The sequence below is a fragment of the Mesoplodon bidens genome (genome assembly GCF_964165515.1).
Source record: "Mesoplodon bidens genome assembly, chromosome: 11".
In the NCBI taxonomy this organism is placed as follows: domain Eukaryota; kingdom Metazoa; phylum Chordata; class Mammalia; order Artiodactyla; family Ziphiidae; genus Mesoplodon; species Mesoplodon bidens.
Window position 1 is genome coordinate 5,943,237 of NC_138167.1, and position 15,096 is coordinate 5,958,332.

The 15,096-nt window shown below is 58.1% G+C and overlaps 2 protein-coding genes across 5 annotated transcripts; both read left to right on the forward strand.

The window, feature by feature from the left end:
• Window positions 1–509: 509 nt before the first annotated feature.
• Window positions 510–12,361, forward strand: ATN1 (atrophin 1). 4 transcript variants are annotated; one of them, XM_081248412.1, is made up of 10 exons: window positions 510–673; window positions 4,871–5,057; window positions 5,331–5,519; window positions 5,614–5,727; window positions 6,419–8,403; window positions 8,571–8,793; window positions 9,179–9,875; window positions 11,004–11,147; window positions 11,461–11,641; window positions 11,812–12,361. In XM_081248412.1, the coding sequence occupies exons 2-10, from the start codon at window positions 5,031–5,033 to the stop codon at window positions 11,843–11,845; spliced, it is 3,594 nt and encodes a 1,197-aa protein (XP_081104538.1). In that variant the 5' UTR covers window positions 510–673; window positions 4,871–5,030; the 3' UTR covers window positions 11,846–12,361. The 4 variants fall into 4 exon arrangements, with proteins under 4 accessions (XP_081104538.1, XP_081104539.1, XP_081104540.1 ...); XM_081248413.1 differs by having other exon boundaries at window positions 6,422–8,403; XM_081248414.1 differs by having other exon boundaries at window positions 511–673; window positions 5,331–5,468.
• Window positions 12,362–13,166: 805 nt separating this feature from the next.
• LOC308624805 (protein C10) lies at window positions 13,167–15,071 on the forward strand. Its single transcript, XM_081248503.1, has 3 exons — window positions 13,167–13,598; window positions 13,898–14,074; window positions 14,843–15,071. The coding sequence occupies exons 1-3, from the start codon at window positions 13,547–13,549 to the stop codon at window positions 14,992–14,994; spliced, it is 381 nt and encodes a 126-aa protein (XP_081104629.1). The 5' UTR covers window positions 13,167–13,546; the 3' UTR covers window positions 14,995–15,071.
• Window positions 15,072–15,096: the final 25 nt, after the last annotated feature.

Genomic DNA, 15,096 nt, shown 5'->3' on the forward strand with positions numbered 1-15,096 from the left:
GTTCCTCCGCGCTCCCTCCTTCTCCCTCTTCCTCCCTTCTCCCATCCCCCTCTCCCAAGCGCCCTCCCTTCGCCGTCCGCTTTCCTGTGCGAGTCGCCGGACGCGCAGCCCAGCCCGCCCGCCCGCAGCCCCGCGTCGGGCCGGGGCCTGGGGCCGGGACCCGTTTCGGGGGGACCGCCGGCCTCCGGGAGGGGCCAGGAGGGGGCGAGGGAGACGACCGCCCGGGAAGGGGCGGGGGCCGCGGGCGGAGGCCGCCTAGGGGGCCGGGGATCGCGCGATTGCGGGCTGCGCGGGGCGGGCGCGGGCGGCGGGTCGGAGCTGAGCGGAGCGCCAGCCGGGCCGCGGGGGCGGGCGGCGGCGCAGCGGGGGCGGGCTGCGCGGCCCGGGCGTTCCGGGTGGCCTGGGGAGGCGGCGGGCCTGGGGAGGGGCCGAGCGAGAGCGGGGATCGGGATTTGCTCCGGAGGCGGGCGGGCGATCCGGGCCAGGTGGGGTAGAAGGGGGGATGGGGGCCGCCCTCCGGGGGGGTCGGGGCCGCCGCCGCCGCGACGGCGGCGGCGACTGAAGCCGGGAAGAGGAGAGGGGGGCGGGGGAGCGGCGACCGCCGCCGCCCCCCGGAGGCGCCGAAGCCCCGAATCCCGCTCGGAGCCAGCCAGCCGTCCCGAGCTACAACCAGGTAAGATCTGCCGCGGCCCGGGCCTCGGGCCCGCCCGGGTTCTGGCCCGCGGCTCCCCACCCCCACCCCTCGTAGTTCCCCCTCCCGCCGCCGCCGCCTCCATTTGTTATTTTCCCGATCCGGTCCCCCACTGCGGGCACTGCCTGGCCTGAGGTTGGGGGCTCAGGGGGTGGGGCCGGCCCCCGAGGAGGGATGGGGGCCGGGGCACCCGGAGGATCGGGAAGGTGGGGGGAGGGGGGAGGATCTCAGGAGGAGGGCAGATGGGGCAGGAGGGTAGCCAGGACCCTGGGACCCAAAGAGGAACCCCGAGGTGGAGGGTCGGCGGAGGAAAAATGGGATGCCCGTGAGGGGGCTTCGGGGCGAAGGCAAAAAGGAATGGAGAGATGGCAGCGAGGTGGGGCATGAGGACTCCAGGAAAAGCCCCAAAGGCCCAGAACCCGGGTTTCAGAGCCCGGGGTTCGGGGTGCTAGGTGTAGAAGGGAGTTGGGAAATGGGGAAGGGGTGTGGTAGGTGGGAAGAGAGGGATTGTAGCTGATGAGGGAGGAGAATGGAACCTGGGGAAACGGGGGCTCTGAGAGGGCCACCTTTGAGAAGAAGAACCCGGCGCGTTCCCGGGTGGAAGTGGGAAAGTGATGCCTTTGTGACTCAATCTTTCTCTCCCCTACCCCGGGTCACCTCTGACCTTGTTTTTCCAATCTCAGACACAGGTACTTCTTGGAGAGGGGCACACTGGGGCCCAGTAGTGTGGGTCCTCCTGCAACTGATGAGGAGGAAGACTGGAACCCCGAAGGGAGAGTTAGGGAGCAAGGGTTTCTGGGAGTGTGGAAACAGAGGAGAGAATTGGGCAGTCTTATAGGCACTCCAAACAAGTTGTGACCCCCATCCTCAAATCCCCGGAGCACCCACTGCCCCTCTAGCTGTGGTTTCCTTAAGAGGGGGTGGGTCTTCATTACTGTTTTGTGCTCAGAGATTTCCCTTTGTACATGGACTTATTTCTACTAGGGTAGGTACTCTTAAGCTCCCTTCCCTGAGGGTGCTATAGGAGGACAGGAGTTGCTTTGGCAACTGTAGGGGGCGTTGCTGGCAGATGGACCCCTGGGATGAACTGTTGGGCAGGTTCTGCCATTTTGTTGCCATGGCAATGATCCAGTGGAATGTCTAATAGTTGGGGGTTCAGAATCTTGATTGGGCCTTTGGCTATGCCCTTGGAACTCTTGGCTGGGTTCTGGAGGATGTTTCTGGTGCTGCTCATGGAGAGGAGGTTCCCCAAGGGGTCCACCCCCTTCCATCCAGCTTTCTTTGGGAAAAGGTAGACATATTACTTGCAGGTCATAGTTGTTTCTCTAAGACCCTCCCTTTAGGCATGGTGGGAGGATAGAAATGCTCCTGTTCCAAGTTATACCACCTTTTGGCAGTTCATTATTAGGGACTTTTTGTATAGTCTTTTTGCTTCTTTGCACAGGTATTCTTCCATTTTCTTAAACTTGAGTCTTCCTTCCCAAGTATCCCTTTTCGGCTTTCCCAGACTATCCCCACAGTGACACCTTCCCTCAGCTAACCTTGGACCTTCTGTTTCTCTGACCTTGTAGGAATGGCTGGGCTCTCCATGCCCATCCCAGGTGAGGGTGGCCCAGGGGAGAGGGCTGTGGAACAGCCCGGTGTAGTGGAAATACTCCAGAACAGGAGCCAGGAGACCTGGGTCTAGTCCTGGCTGTACCTCTAACTAACTGTGACCTTGGGCAAGTCACTTCTCTTTCTTTGAGCCTCAGCTTCATTGTCAGATGAAGGGATTATAGATAAGATGATATCTGAGGCCCCTCTGACAACTGTAGACTCTAAGGCTTAGGCCAGTGCCTTGTTATCTGCTGGTCTGGGCTGCACTGTTATCTAGGATTGGTTTGTGAGTCTGGCAGGTCTGGAATGATGGTGGAGGCTGGGCCAAAGATCCTGGAATTCACCCTGCAAGCCCATCCTAGAAAGCCTTGTGCCTCAAGTGTATTTCTTCAGACAGCCTCCTCAGATTTCTCCCTTAATTTCTTTTCTTGTTCTTACTTAGAGACTCTTTCCCTATTCTTCATGTTTTCATCTCCACAATCCGGCCTTTGTCCTTTTGCTTTTGCAGTAAGGTGCTGAAGGTGAAGGTGCTTAGTGTTTTGCAGACACATAGGTGCTTGTAGATAGATCGGAGTTACAGTGACCGGCTACTAGGACAGGAAGGCGGGTAACTCAGCTTGTTGGTGCTAAAACATGCTCCAGGTTCAGGAATGTATATATAACCCAACCCTGCCTCCTTCTCTCTCCTGCCACTCCTTCTCCCCAGGGTCACCTACCCTTTTATGACTGCTTTTCTCCTTCAGAGCTACTCATTGCTAATTTTATCAGATTTTAACTGATTAAAGAAAGTTGAGGTGGGGGAGGGCCACGCGAGTCTTGCTCTGTTCTTCAGGTACATCCCTGCCTTTCTCTGACCTTTTGGATCCCCTGACTCTCACCAACCATGAACAGGTTCTGTGATAGGAAGGAGAGATGAGCACCCTCCTTTAAGGCGCTGGCAAAGACACACCAGTCACAGTCATCTCTCTTGTGCTTTTGTTAGGGTTGTTTTCCCCTTTGTTATGTTGGCTTTTGTTCTTTGGGTTTTTGGGGGATTGACAGTATTTGAAAACCAATTCACACAACAACTCAAAAATGTGGTAATAGTTGTAATGGAAGAGAAATGGCTGGTGTACTGGGCAGAGCGTCAGCTGTAAGTTCAGAAGACAGGGGGCTCCGTCCCAGCTATTTCGGGACTCTAAGTTAAGTAAATTGTTACTAAGTTTCCTGGAAAGGTTAGGCTCACCCCTCGCTGCATGCCTCAGGAGGGTTCAGTGGAGGTGAGTGAGAGGTATTTACTCTGTATTCCTTGGGAAAAATATGCTACAGAGTGTAGAAAGGCTATTTCCCTAGCCAGGCCTCCTAACTAACTCAGAATAGGTGGCTAAGCCTACTCCATTTCCACTGAGGCCAGCAGCACTTCATTCGAGAAGACCTACTGAAGTTAGTGGGTTTAAAGGTCAGTAGCAAGAACAGACCAGAACATCCATATATACATGACATCTGTGGGGAATACAGAAAGGAAGAAAACAGTAAGAAGATATCATTTTTGTTCTCAAAAGATCTTACGGTTAGTAATATGGAGAGATGTGACACTTAGCAAGAAATACAAACAAGTGCAAATGGAAATTACTGGCTATGTAGATAGAGATATGTAGATAGGGCGTGAGGAGGTATGAGTCCCTGTCTAAGCCAGGTGGGAGGATAGGCTTACAAATGTGTACATTTGTCTTGTTTACCCACTGTTATTCACTGATTTGGTTGGTAGAGTGAGAGCCCTGACTTTTCCTCTAGCCGTAGGGAACGCAAGCACTGGAGCAGGGGTCTTATGAGACTCTCAGAATTGAAGTTCTGCACTTTGGGGATACCTAGGTTTGGTCTTGGCCTTGGTCGGGCTGTGTGCCTTTGCACTGTAGAATGGGACATTGTTCTCCCACCTACTCTGATGTGAAAAAAGATTCTTTTCATATCTCTGAGACTGATCTAGGCCTTCTGAGAATTCTCCCCACCAACTTCTGATGAGAGTACAGCTAAGTGCTGAAGAGCGAGCATGGGCTTTGAAGTCAGGGAGATGGGGCTTGATTCTGGTGCTGTCACTGGTTCCTCACTGTGTATTTATCACACGAAGTTGGGCAAGTCACAGTCACAATCTTTGAGCCTCGGTTTCTTCACCTATATAATGGGCATAATAAGAATACCTCCTTTTCAGGGTTGGTTGTAAATATTAAATGAAATTGTACATGTAAGGGCTTGACGTAAATAAGGTACTCCATAAATTAGCTAATACTTCAGCTACATTTCTTTATGCTCCTTTTAAAGGCTCTGGAATTCGTGTGCGTGCATCTATTTCCTAGGGATCATGAAGGGTGAAACGGTGTGATCTCCTGAACTGGGGTACATAGGCACCTCGGCGTTTTCTGCCTCCCCACGAGATGAAAGGGATGCTATTGCTGGCAGAGTTGCCCTCACAGGTGGCTGGGATGACCCATGGGCACGCCAGCAGTGTCTCATGGCTGGGCTGCTTACTCAGCCCCTTGACAGGCACGGTAGTGTCCCCTTCAGACTAGTGTTCCCCAATTTGGAGACTCTATCTTTTTCCAACAGGCTTCACTGAAAACAGACCGTGTGAGTTCCAGGTGCCTGTACTGGAAACTTGGAGATCCTGCTTTCTAGGCCACAGCTGTGGGGAACTTAGGGTGAAGCAGATAAGTTTCTGTATTCAGCTGCCCAGGCGGAGGAGAATGGGGTCTCCACAGCCTGAAGAATGAAGACACGACAGAATAAAGACTCAGTGAGTAGGAGCTAAAATGAGAAACACGAAAGATCAAGGGCAGGGAAGCTTCTGGCCTGTCCCAGGGCCCAGCCCGCCCCTGCCATCCAGCTCCACTCCTTCCTCCCTCTCTTCCACCGCCAGGCAGCACCTCCACCTGCCAGCAGACGAGCCTGGCTTTGAACCCCATCCTTCTGGGACACCCGCTGGAGGGGAAGAATAGAAATAAGGCACATGATAAAGTGAGGTACAGTGTAGAAAACGACCTTATCTGCTTGCTTCCTTCTCCCTCAGATGTCAATGAGGAGTGGACGGAAGAAAGAGGCCCCTGGGCCCCGGGAAGAACTGAGATCGAGGGGCCGGGCCTCCCCTGGAGGGGTCAGCACGTCCAGCAGCGATGGCAAAGCCGAGAAGTCTAGGCAGACGGCCAAGGTATTCTGTCCCCATGTCCTGCAACAGGATGCCCAGGCACCAGGGCTGATGGTGTGTATGTGTGTTGGGGGGAACTTCCTGTCTGGCTGAGGGTACTGGTGGAGCTCGGGAGGTATAGGACAGGAATTTTCTTTCTCTCTAACAGAAGGCCCGAGTAGAGGAAGCCTCCACCCCAAAGGTCAGCAAGCAGGGCCGGAGTGAGGAGATCTCGGAGAGTGAAAGTGAGGAGACCAACGCGCCAAAAAAGACCAAAACTGAGGTGGGAGACCCTTGCGGCCATCCTGGCCCATTTCTGACCCTTCTTTCACCCAAACTTCCTTTTGCTCACAGTTCTTATTTTAGTTTTGCCTGGAATATGAGAGAAAAGTCTTATCCTAGTGCTTCTTAAAGTAGCCTGGCTATGTGTCAGTCAGACCTTTGGGGCTTTGGCCAGACTGTCAGATGATCAGGCAGGGCCAGAAGGGGACGGGAAGTGTGGGGATTCTAGCCTCTCCTTTTCTAGGTGCTGGCTTTCATGCAGGGGCTGGGGAGGAGATCCAGGCTGAGGAGTCTCAGTGGAAGGAACAAATAAATCATAAGGAGCATGCAGAAGGGGTCTTTTTAAGAACCAGTAGTTTCTGGGATGTTTAGTTAAAGGGGTAGGTGAGATGAGAGGATGGCAGATGGGCTGGTGGAAGACAGGGGTTTGGGTTCAGCTGTGGATTGGGAGAAGGTGCTAGAGATGGACACTTGAAGAGGGAACTCAGACGGCTGCTGGGGAGCAGCAGAGGCTGGGGGGAGAGTTGGGGGGGATCCCCGGACGGCAGGGAGGTGGGCTCGAGCAGGAGTACTCATGGCATCGTGGTACAGGGGTGTGCTGTGAGCGGGTGGTTACTTTGTGCGATGGAGGCCCCAAATCCAGAAGCGAGGAAGGAAAAGGAAAGGGAAAAATGGCCCTCCCTCTTCTACAGCAGGAGCTCCCCCGGCCACAGTCTCCCTCGGATCTGGATAGTTTGGATGGGCGGAGCCTCAATGATGATGGCAGCAGCGACCCTAGGGATATCGACCAGGATAACCGAAGCACGTCCCCCAGCATCTACAGCCCTGGAAGCGTGGAGAATGACTCCGACTCGTCTTCTGGCCTGTCCCAGGGCCCAGCCCGCCCCTACCATCCACCGCCACTCTTTCCTCCCTCCCCTCCCCCTCCAGATAGCACCCCCCGACAGCCAGAGCCTGGCTTTGAATCCCATCCTTCTGGGACACCCACTGGGTATCATGCTCCCATGGAGCCTCCCACATCTCGAATGTTCCAGGCTCCTCCAGGGGCCCCTCCCCCTCATCCACAGCTCTATCCTGGGGGCGCTGGTGGAGGAGTTCTGTCTGGACCCCCCGTGGGCCCCAAGGGAGGAGGGGCTGCCACTTCAGTGGGGGCCCCTAGTGGGGGTAAGCAGCACCCCCAGCCCCCCACCCCCATTTCAATATCAGGCTCTGGGGCTGGTGGTGTTCCCCCAACAAAGCCGCCCAACACTGCAGCTGGTGGTGGAAACCTACCGTCTGCTCCACCACCAGCCACCTTCCCCCATGTGACTCCAAACCTGCCTCCCCCGCCTGCCCTGAGACCCCTTAACAATGCCTCCGCCTCTCCTCCTGGCCTGGGGGCCCAGCCGCTAGCTGGGCATCTGCCCTCTCCCCATGCCATGGGGCAGGGTATGGGTGGACTTCCTCCCGGCCCGGAGAAGGGCCCCACTCTTGCTCCCTCACCCCACCCTTTGCCCCCTGCGTCCACCTCTTCTGCTCCCGCCCCGCCAATGAGGTATCCTTATTCGTCCTCTAGCAGCAGCTCTGCAGCAGCCTCCTCTTCCAGTTCTTCGGCCTCGGCCTCGGCCTCCCAGTACCCAGCTTCCCAGGCACTGCCCAGTTATCCCCACTCCTTCCCTCCCCCCACCAGCCTCTCTGTCTCCAATCAGCCACCCAAGTATACTCAGCCTTCTCTCCCATCCCAAGCTGTGTGGAGCCAGGGTCCCCCCCCACCTCCTCCCTATGGCCGCCTCTTGGCCAACAGCAATGCCCACCCAGGCCCCCTCCCTCCTTCAGCTGGAGGCCAATCCACTGCCCACCCACCAGTCCCGACACATCACCACCACCACCAGCAACAGCAGCAGCAGCAGCAACATCATGGGGGCTCTGGGCCCCCTCCACCTGGGGCATATCCTCACTCTCTGGAGAGCGGTAGCTCCCACCACGCACACCCCTATGCCATGTCTCCCTCACTGGGGTCTCTGAGGCCCTACCCACCAGGGCCCGCACACCTGCCTCCACCTCACAGCCAGGTGGCCTACAGCCAAGCAGGTCCCAGCGGCCCCCCAGCCTCTTCCTCTTCCAATGCCTCTTCCTCCTCTCAAGGGTCCTACCCGTGTTCACACCCCTCTCCTTCCCAGGGCCCCCAAGGGCCGCCCTACCCCTTCCCACCGGTGCCTCCGGTCACCACCTCCTCGTCTACGCTTTCCACGGTCATTGCCACAGTGGCTTCCTCGCCAGCAGGCTACAAGACAGCCTCTCCACCTGGGCCCCCACCGTATGGCAAGCGAGCCCCGTCCCCAGGGGCCTACAAGACAGCCACCCCGCCCGGATACAAGCCGGGGTCCCCGCCCTCCTTCCGAACGGGGACCCCGCCGGGCTACCGAGGCGCCTCGCCGCCCGCAGGCCCAGGGACCTTCAAGCCGGGCTCGCCCACGGTGGGGCCCGGGCCGCTGCCACCTGCAGGGCCCTCGGGCCTGCCATCCCTGCCACCACCGCCGGCGGCCCCCGCCTCAGGGCCGCCCCTGAGCGCCACGCAGATCAAACAGGAGCCGGCTGAGGAATATGAGACCCCCGAGAGCCCGGCGCCCCCGGCCCGCAGCCCCTCGCCCCCTCCCAAGGTGGTAGACGTGCCCAGCCACGCCAGCCAGTCGGCCAGGTGAGAGGCGGGGGTGGGGTGGGGTGGGGTGGGGTGGGGTGGCGGGCGCGGGACGGGCCTTGCGTTCGTTCGTGTGGTGCTTTTCAAAGTACTCCAGACCCTGGACTCGGCCGCTGGTGCGGGGCCGCTCGCAGGGGCTGAGCACGCGCTGCCTCCGCGCCGGGCAGGTTCAACAAACACCTGGACCGAGGCTTTAACTCGTGCGCGCGCAGCGATCTGTACTTCGTGCCGCTGGAGGGCTCCAAGCTGGCCAAGAAGCGAGCCGACCTGGTGGAGAAGGTGCGGCGCGAGGCCGAGCAGCGCGCGCGCGAAGAAAAGGAGCGCGAGCGCGAGCGGGAACGCGAGAAGGAGCGCGAGCGCGAAAAGGAGCGCGAGCTGGAACGCAGCGTGGTGAGTTCACCGCGCGCCGCCTCCCGCCTCTGCCCCGCCCTCTACGCGACTCGGGGAGGCTCGAGGGGTGGGGATGGGGGTCATGCGCCACCTGTCGGAGAGGAGGAGCCACTGCAGCCCAGGAAATGGAGACCAAAGGATTCCAGCGGGAGGAATTGCATCTCTGGGCTGGAGGAAGGCAAGCTCAGGTCAGAGTACCTGTGGATCCCAGGAAGAGCCACTAACCTACGTAGGAAGAGAAGGGGCAGGGAAGTCCCTGGCGGGCTGAGTTCCAATAAGTTGAAGCTTTAGGTATTCAATGCTGAGACGTGAGCAGCTGAGGACCAGGACCAGCCACCTCTTTCCAACCTGCCTTTTTGACCCCGCTTCTCCGTGTATCCCACAGAAGTTGGCTCAGGAGGGCCGTGCTCCAGTGGAGTGCCCACCTCTCGGCCCAGTGCCCCATCGCCCTCCATTTGAGCCGGGCAGTGCTGTGGCTACAGTGCCCCCCTACCTGGGTCCCGACACTCCAGCCCTGCGCACCCTCAGTGAATACGCCCGGCCCCACGTCATGTCTCCTGGAAATCGCAACCATCCATTCTACGTGCCCCTGGGGGCAGTGGACCCGGGGCTCCTGGGTTACAATGTCCCGGCCCTGTACAGCAGTGACCCAGCAGCCCGGGAGAGGGAGCGGGAAGCCCGTGAACGAGACCTGCGTGACCGCCTCAAGCCTGGCTTCGAGGTGAAGCCTAGTGAGCTGGAACCCCTACACGGGGTCCCTGGGCCAGGCCTGGATCCCTTCCCCCGACACGGGGGCCTGGCTCTGCAGCCTGGCCCACCTGGCTTGCACCCTTTCCCCTTTCATCCGAGCCTGGGGCCCCTGGAGAGAGAACGTCTAGCGCTGGCAGCTGGGCCAGCCCTGCGGCCCGACATGTCCTATGCGGAGCGTCTGGCAGCTGAGAGGCAGCATGCAGAAAGGGTGGCTGCCCTGGGCAACGACCCGCTGGCCCGGCTGCAGATGCTCAACGTGACCCCCCATCACCACCAGCACTCCCACATCCACTCTCACCTGCACCTCCACCAGCAGGATGCCATCCATGCAGGTGAGACTCCTGCCTCCTTGCCCAGGCCCTTTGAGGCCACCTTGCCCCCCTGGCAAGTGATGGGGTGCTTCTGTTCCTCGGGCCAGGACTTCCCTCCCCAGGTCTGGCCTGAGCCTCTCTCCTGAGGTTGCTGCCCTGGTCTTTGCCTTCGCAGCCTGTCTCCTCCTGCCCCAACCTTGCCACGGAGACCCTTCCCCACACCCCAGCCCTCTTCAGGTCTGGTGCCCACCCACGATAGAGGCCCAAGGTGGAAACCTGTGAAGGAGCACGGTCTTCCTCCCCTCACAGCCCCTGTCTCTGAGCCTTCACGTAACTATTTTCTTCTTCCTCTGGATTCAACTCTTGTTTCTTGCCATCTTCTCCCCTTCCTGGCGGAGGTGTTTCATGTTCCTCTCTGCCTCTAGATCTGTGACCTTCTGGAAAGAGCCTTGTGGCTCTGGTTGTGGGATCACAGTTGACAACGAGCTTTACTCACTGTCTTTCCACCGCATTTCTTTTTTCTTTCTTTTTTATTTTTTTTGCGGTACGCGGGCCTCTCACTGTCGTGGCCTCTCCCGTTGCGGAGCACACGCTCCAGACGTGCAGGCTCAGCGGCCATGGCTCACGGGCCCAGCCGCTCTGCGGCATGTGGGATCTTTCCGGACCGGGGCACGAACCCGCGTCCCCTGCATCGGCAGGCGGACTCTCAACCACTGCGCCACCAGGGAAGCCCTTCACCGCATTTCTTATTGTCAGAACACTGCCCCATCTCGCCTCACAGTCACGTTCATTGCAGGCTCCTTGTACTTTCTCTCTTTTAAGCTTCTCCCCGTCTCATTTCCTAAACTTCCTATCCTCTTCCGTCTCCTCTCAGCAGTCCACTCCTCCCTCCCTATTCCTCAACTGTAATCTCCTGTCCTCTGCCAACTCTAATCTCCTGTCCTCTGCCATCTGTACATCCCTACTGCAGGAGGGTCTTGCCCTGTCCATCTCCCAGGCCCCTAGTTCCTCCATTGTGCCTCCTTGATCCACTGGATCTCCCAGTGTGTGATTGTCCACCTTTCATCCCAGGCATGGATGCCTTCACCCAAATGCATGGCTTTCCCCAAACCTCCCTCTGGTGACACCTTCCTCTTCTCTACCCTCCAGCCTCTGCCTCGGTGCACCCTCTCATTGACCCCCTGGCCTCAGGGTCTCACCTTACCCGGATCCCCTACCCAGCTGGGACCCTCCCCAACCCCCTTCTTCCTCACCCTCTGCACGAGAACGAAGTTCTTCGTCACCAGCTCTTTGGTAAGGATGGAGGTCTCGGGGTTGGGGAAGGTCTGAAAGGAGGAAGTTAGGTGGTGGGGTTGGCCTGGTTGGGCTTCGGGAGAGACGAGGAGGTGCCCAGAGGAGCTGGGAATGGGAGTAGGAGGGGCTGAGGCCCTGCCCAAGAGAGGCACAGGTTTTAGGGCCAGGCTAAGAGGCCTGAATCCTAACCACCCCTGGCAACTTGCGGGACTGGCTGTCACCCAAGTTGACTAGTGGCAGCTCCTCTGTATGTAAAGCGGCCGGCTGCCTCCGTTGCCATCGGTCACGTGGCCCCTGCCCTTCCCGCCCACAGCTGCTCCTTACCGGGACCTGCCAGCCTCCCTCTCTGCCCCGATGTCAGCAGCTCACCAGCTGCAGGCCATGCACGCGCAGTCCGCTGAGCTGCAGCGCTTGGCGCTGGAGCAGCAGCAGTGGCTGCACGCCCATCACCCGCTGCACAGCGTGCCGCTCCCTGCCCAGGAGGACTACTACAGGTACCGCAGGGCGCCCTAGGCCAGCCGGAGGGGACGCAGCTCAGCCCGCCTGGGATGGGGTGTGGCTCCCGTGGGAGGGGAACCCCTTCCCCACCATCCTCTGTGAGAGGGGCCGGGTCAGGATGGACCTCAGTCTCTCAGTCCCTGCTCCGCCCCCCCTCCTCCCCCAGTCACCTGAAGAAGGAAAGCGACAAGCCGCTGTAGAACCTGCGATCAAGAGAGCACCCGTGGCCCCTGCATCTGGACCCAGGAGGCCTCCCTCCCCGCCTGCCACTCAGAGCGGAGGGGGTGCCGCGCAGTCCCAGGGCCTGGGCCTCTGGGCAGAAGGAAGGAGGAAGGGACAGGTGGAAGGCCAAGGCTCCTGTGGCGTGCGGAGGTGGGGAGGGGCGGGGGTGAGGGCGGAAAGCGCACAGCATCTTGGACCAGGTCCCTCTCCCTTGGCCCCCGCCTTTTTCCCTCCCCCGCGCCCCACCCCCGTGGCCACCGCCTCTCCCCCACCCCTTGGTGTGATTATTTCATCTGTTAGATGTGGCTGTTTTGCGTAGCATCGTGTGCTGCCCCTGCCCCTCCCCAGCCCCTGTGTGCGCGCCCCCCACTGCGATGTATGCCCCTTGCCCTTCCCCCACATTAATAATTTATATATATAAATATCTATATGACGCTCTTTAAAAAACATCCCAAACAAAACCAACCAAACAAAAACATCCTCACGACTCCCCAGGAAGATGTCTGTGGCTGTTTCTTTGTGGGCTACCGGGCGTGGGTTGGGGGCGTGGGTCTCTGCGCGGCGACGCTTCGAGAGAAAGCTGTGGGATCACCGGAGGGAGACTAGCCCGGAGGTGGGTGGGGCCCCTGGAGAGTTGGAGAGGGGACCTCGAAGAGCCCGGGGTCCTGGAGCCCTGGCTCTGCCCTAACGGGGTCCGTTATGATAGAGTCTTGGCCTTCCTCCCAAGGCCGGCAAGTCAGGATGCTGGCGGCCTGGGACAGCTCTAGGGAACTACGCAGAGTTGGGAGGCACTTCTGCCACTGGCCCCACAGCTAGGGGCCACCAGAGACTTGCATCCTTTCCGTAGGATAGTTAGAAATGGTGTTGAAGCGGAGGTGCAGGGGGCGTGGCTGCAATAAGTTAAAGCGTTCAGAACCCAGGAGTCTTAACCACCCTATAGTTTGAGGAGGGAGTGGGTGACAATTTCAAACGCCCAGAAGGGAAAGGAAATTAGAGGGCGTTAGCTTTCCCCCACCCCGCCCCGACACAAGGCCATTTTCGGAAGGCGCGGAAGCTGCTTTAACGCCAAGCTTTTACTGCTGCGAATCCTTGTCTACGTTCTTGAAAACTAAAGGGGAGTGACTGGCTTCTTCCTGAGCCAATCGGCATAGAGTTATTTGCATACGCCTGTACCAAACGTTCACAAACTCTAGAAACGAATGATTTAAGAGAGTTCTTTTGAATACTGTATTCCCTTCTGAAAGTTCCAGTGTGCCCTGTTGCTTGTATAGCAGTAAAGATTAGGAAATGCCATGGGAGCTCACCCTCACCAATAGTGGAGTTGGTGGACATGCCACCTTCTCTCCAGGGTGTGTTCCGGCAGTGTTACAGCTCTTTTAGAATTTGTCTAGTAGGTTTTCTGGTTTTCACCGGAAAACCCCCACCTTACAGGTTGTTTTTAACGGCAGAATGGTTTCGAGTGGGCTACGAGAAATTTAGATTGTAGGTTAGCTTTCTGTTCTCGTGACGAACGCGTTAGCGGTTGCTAAAATTGGAGAAATGGGAGCTGTACCGGGAGGTTTCCGGCTTAAGCTGATGCAATTTCCCTACCACCCCACCCGCGGGGAGAGCCGCTCTAGGATATTGCTTGTTTCTCCTGGGCGTTTCTCGAGCGCCGTTGCACGTGCATCTTTTGTTCTATGGCGTCCGCTTCTGCTCAAACTGCAGCGTTGAGCGCCGAGCAGGCCAAGGGTGAGAAACCTTTCAGTTGTCGGGTGGGCTTCTTGCTAAAGAGTAGTGCGGGAGGAAGATCCGGGGCGAGAGAAATGACTGCGTTCGCTGGGAAATGCAGGTTCCCGGTACCATACTCTGTCACTTATGAAGGGTTCTTGTTTCTAAAGCGAGAGATTCGGAGGCCGAGTTTCTCGGGTTACTATGGTTTCAGTCCGTTAAATAATTCCCTGCCCTCTTTCTTGTGTTCTCGGCTGGGCCCGCCGGCCGTGTGCCGATGCGTACCCGGCACTCCTTCCGGGGATGCGTTTGTTGCACAGTGGTCTTGGCCGAGGTGATCCAGGCGTTCTCGGCGCCGGAGAACGCCGTGCGCATGGACGAGGCTCGGGACAACGCGTGTAACGACATGGGCAAGATGTTGCAATTCGTGCTGCCCGTGGCCACGCAGATTCAGCAGGAGGTTATCAAAGCTTATGGCTTCAGCTGCGACGGGGAAGGTGGGTCGGACGGGGATGGAGAAGAGAGCGATGGATCCCTTGGGTCTGTGAGCTGTAGTCCCTTTTCTCGCCACACGGCGGCAGCCACACTCTAACAGTATTGGTACTCTGAGACCAGGGTCTATTCGTGAACTTGAGCCAAGCGAAGTCTGAAGTGTGTTTTCTAGTTACCATTAATTATACTGCTATCCCATTTTAAGATGAGGAAACAGACTCTAGAAATAAAAGAAGTGCCGGAGGTCACAGCCGAGTTGGACCTGAAACCCGTTCTGATGGTTTGTAGTGAGGTGTCCGCATGACGACACAGTTCTGCAGCCCCTTCAAGGTGTTTCAGCTCCTCTCTGTTTGAGGGTTGGCAGTTCAGTTTCTTTGGTGAGATCAGGGTCTTTCCCCAAGCGTGTTTATTGATTCAGCCCAGCTGCCCCATGGCCCTTCTGTGTCCTGGTTCTAGACTGGTGATCTTGTGGGTGTGCATCCTTTGGGGTCTTGTGACTAAAGTGCCAAAATAGTTCACCTGATGGTGGGAAGCACACTGCTTCGCGCTATTTTCATTCACTGCCTCACATCCACTTGTGCCCCAGTGTAGACCAGGAAGTGGTTGATCCAAACCACACAGGGCAGAGGCCTACATATGTCTTGTTTTGCAGACAGCTACCTGGGGCCAGGGCCAGAGTAGCCAGCGACTCGGGCTCAAGCTGCCCCCTCCTGCCATCTTGGGCACATCCGTCCGCTGGGGGTGTGGATTGATGCTCCTGTTTCCCTTTGCAGGTGTCCTTAAGTTTGCCCGCTTGGTCAAGTCTTACGAAGCCCAGGATCCCGAGATTGCCAGCCTGTCGGGCAAGCTGAAGGCGCTGTTCCTGCCACCCATGACCCTGCCGCCCCACGGGCCTGCTTCCGGTGGCAGTGTGGCCGCCTCCTGAGGCTTGGCCCTCCCGTGGCACTGCTGGGGAAGGGAAGACCTTGGTGTTCCGGAGGATATAAATGTGCCTATGACTTAGCCTTGCCGTCTGTCTTTTGTGACC

Excerpts from the sequence above, each read along its gene's own strand:
- LOC308624805 (XM_081248503.1), top strand. The coding sequence starts at position 13,547 with ATGGCGTCCGCTTCTGCTCAAACTGCAGCGTTGAGCGCCGAGCAGGCC. Across the intron at positions 13,599-13,897 it reads GAGCGCCGAGCAGGCCAAGG|TGGTCTTGGCCGAGGTGATC; the intron begins GTGAGAAACCTT and ends TTTGTTGCACAG. Across the intron at positions 14,075-14,842 it reads CTTCAGCTGCGACGGGGAAG|GTGTCCTTAAGTTTGCCCGC; the intron begins GTGGGTCGGACG and ends TTCCCTTTGCAG.
- ATN1 (XM_081248412.1), top strand. The coding sequence starts at position 5,031 with ATGAAGACACGACAGAATAAAGACTCA. Across the intron at positions 5,058-5,330 it reads CACGACAGAATAAAGACTCA|ATGTCAATGAGGAGTGGACG; the intron begins GTGAGTAGGAGC and ends CTTCTCCCTCAG. Across the intron at positions 11,642-11,811 it reads GCCCAGGAGGACTACTACAG|TCACCTGAAGAAGGAAAGCG; the intron begins GTACCGCAGGGC and ends CTCCTCCCCCAG.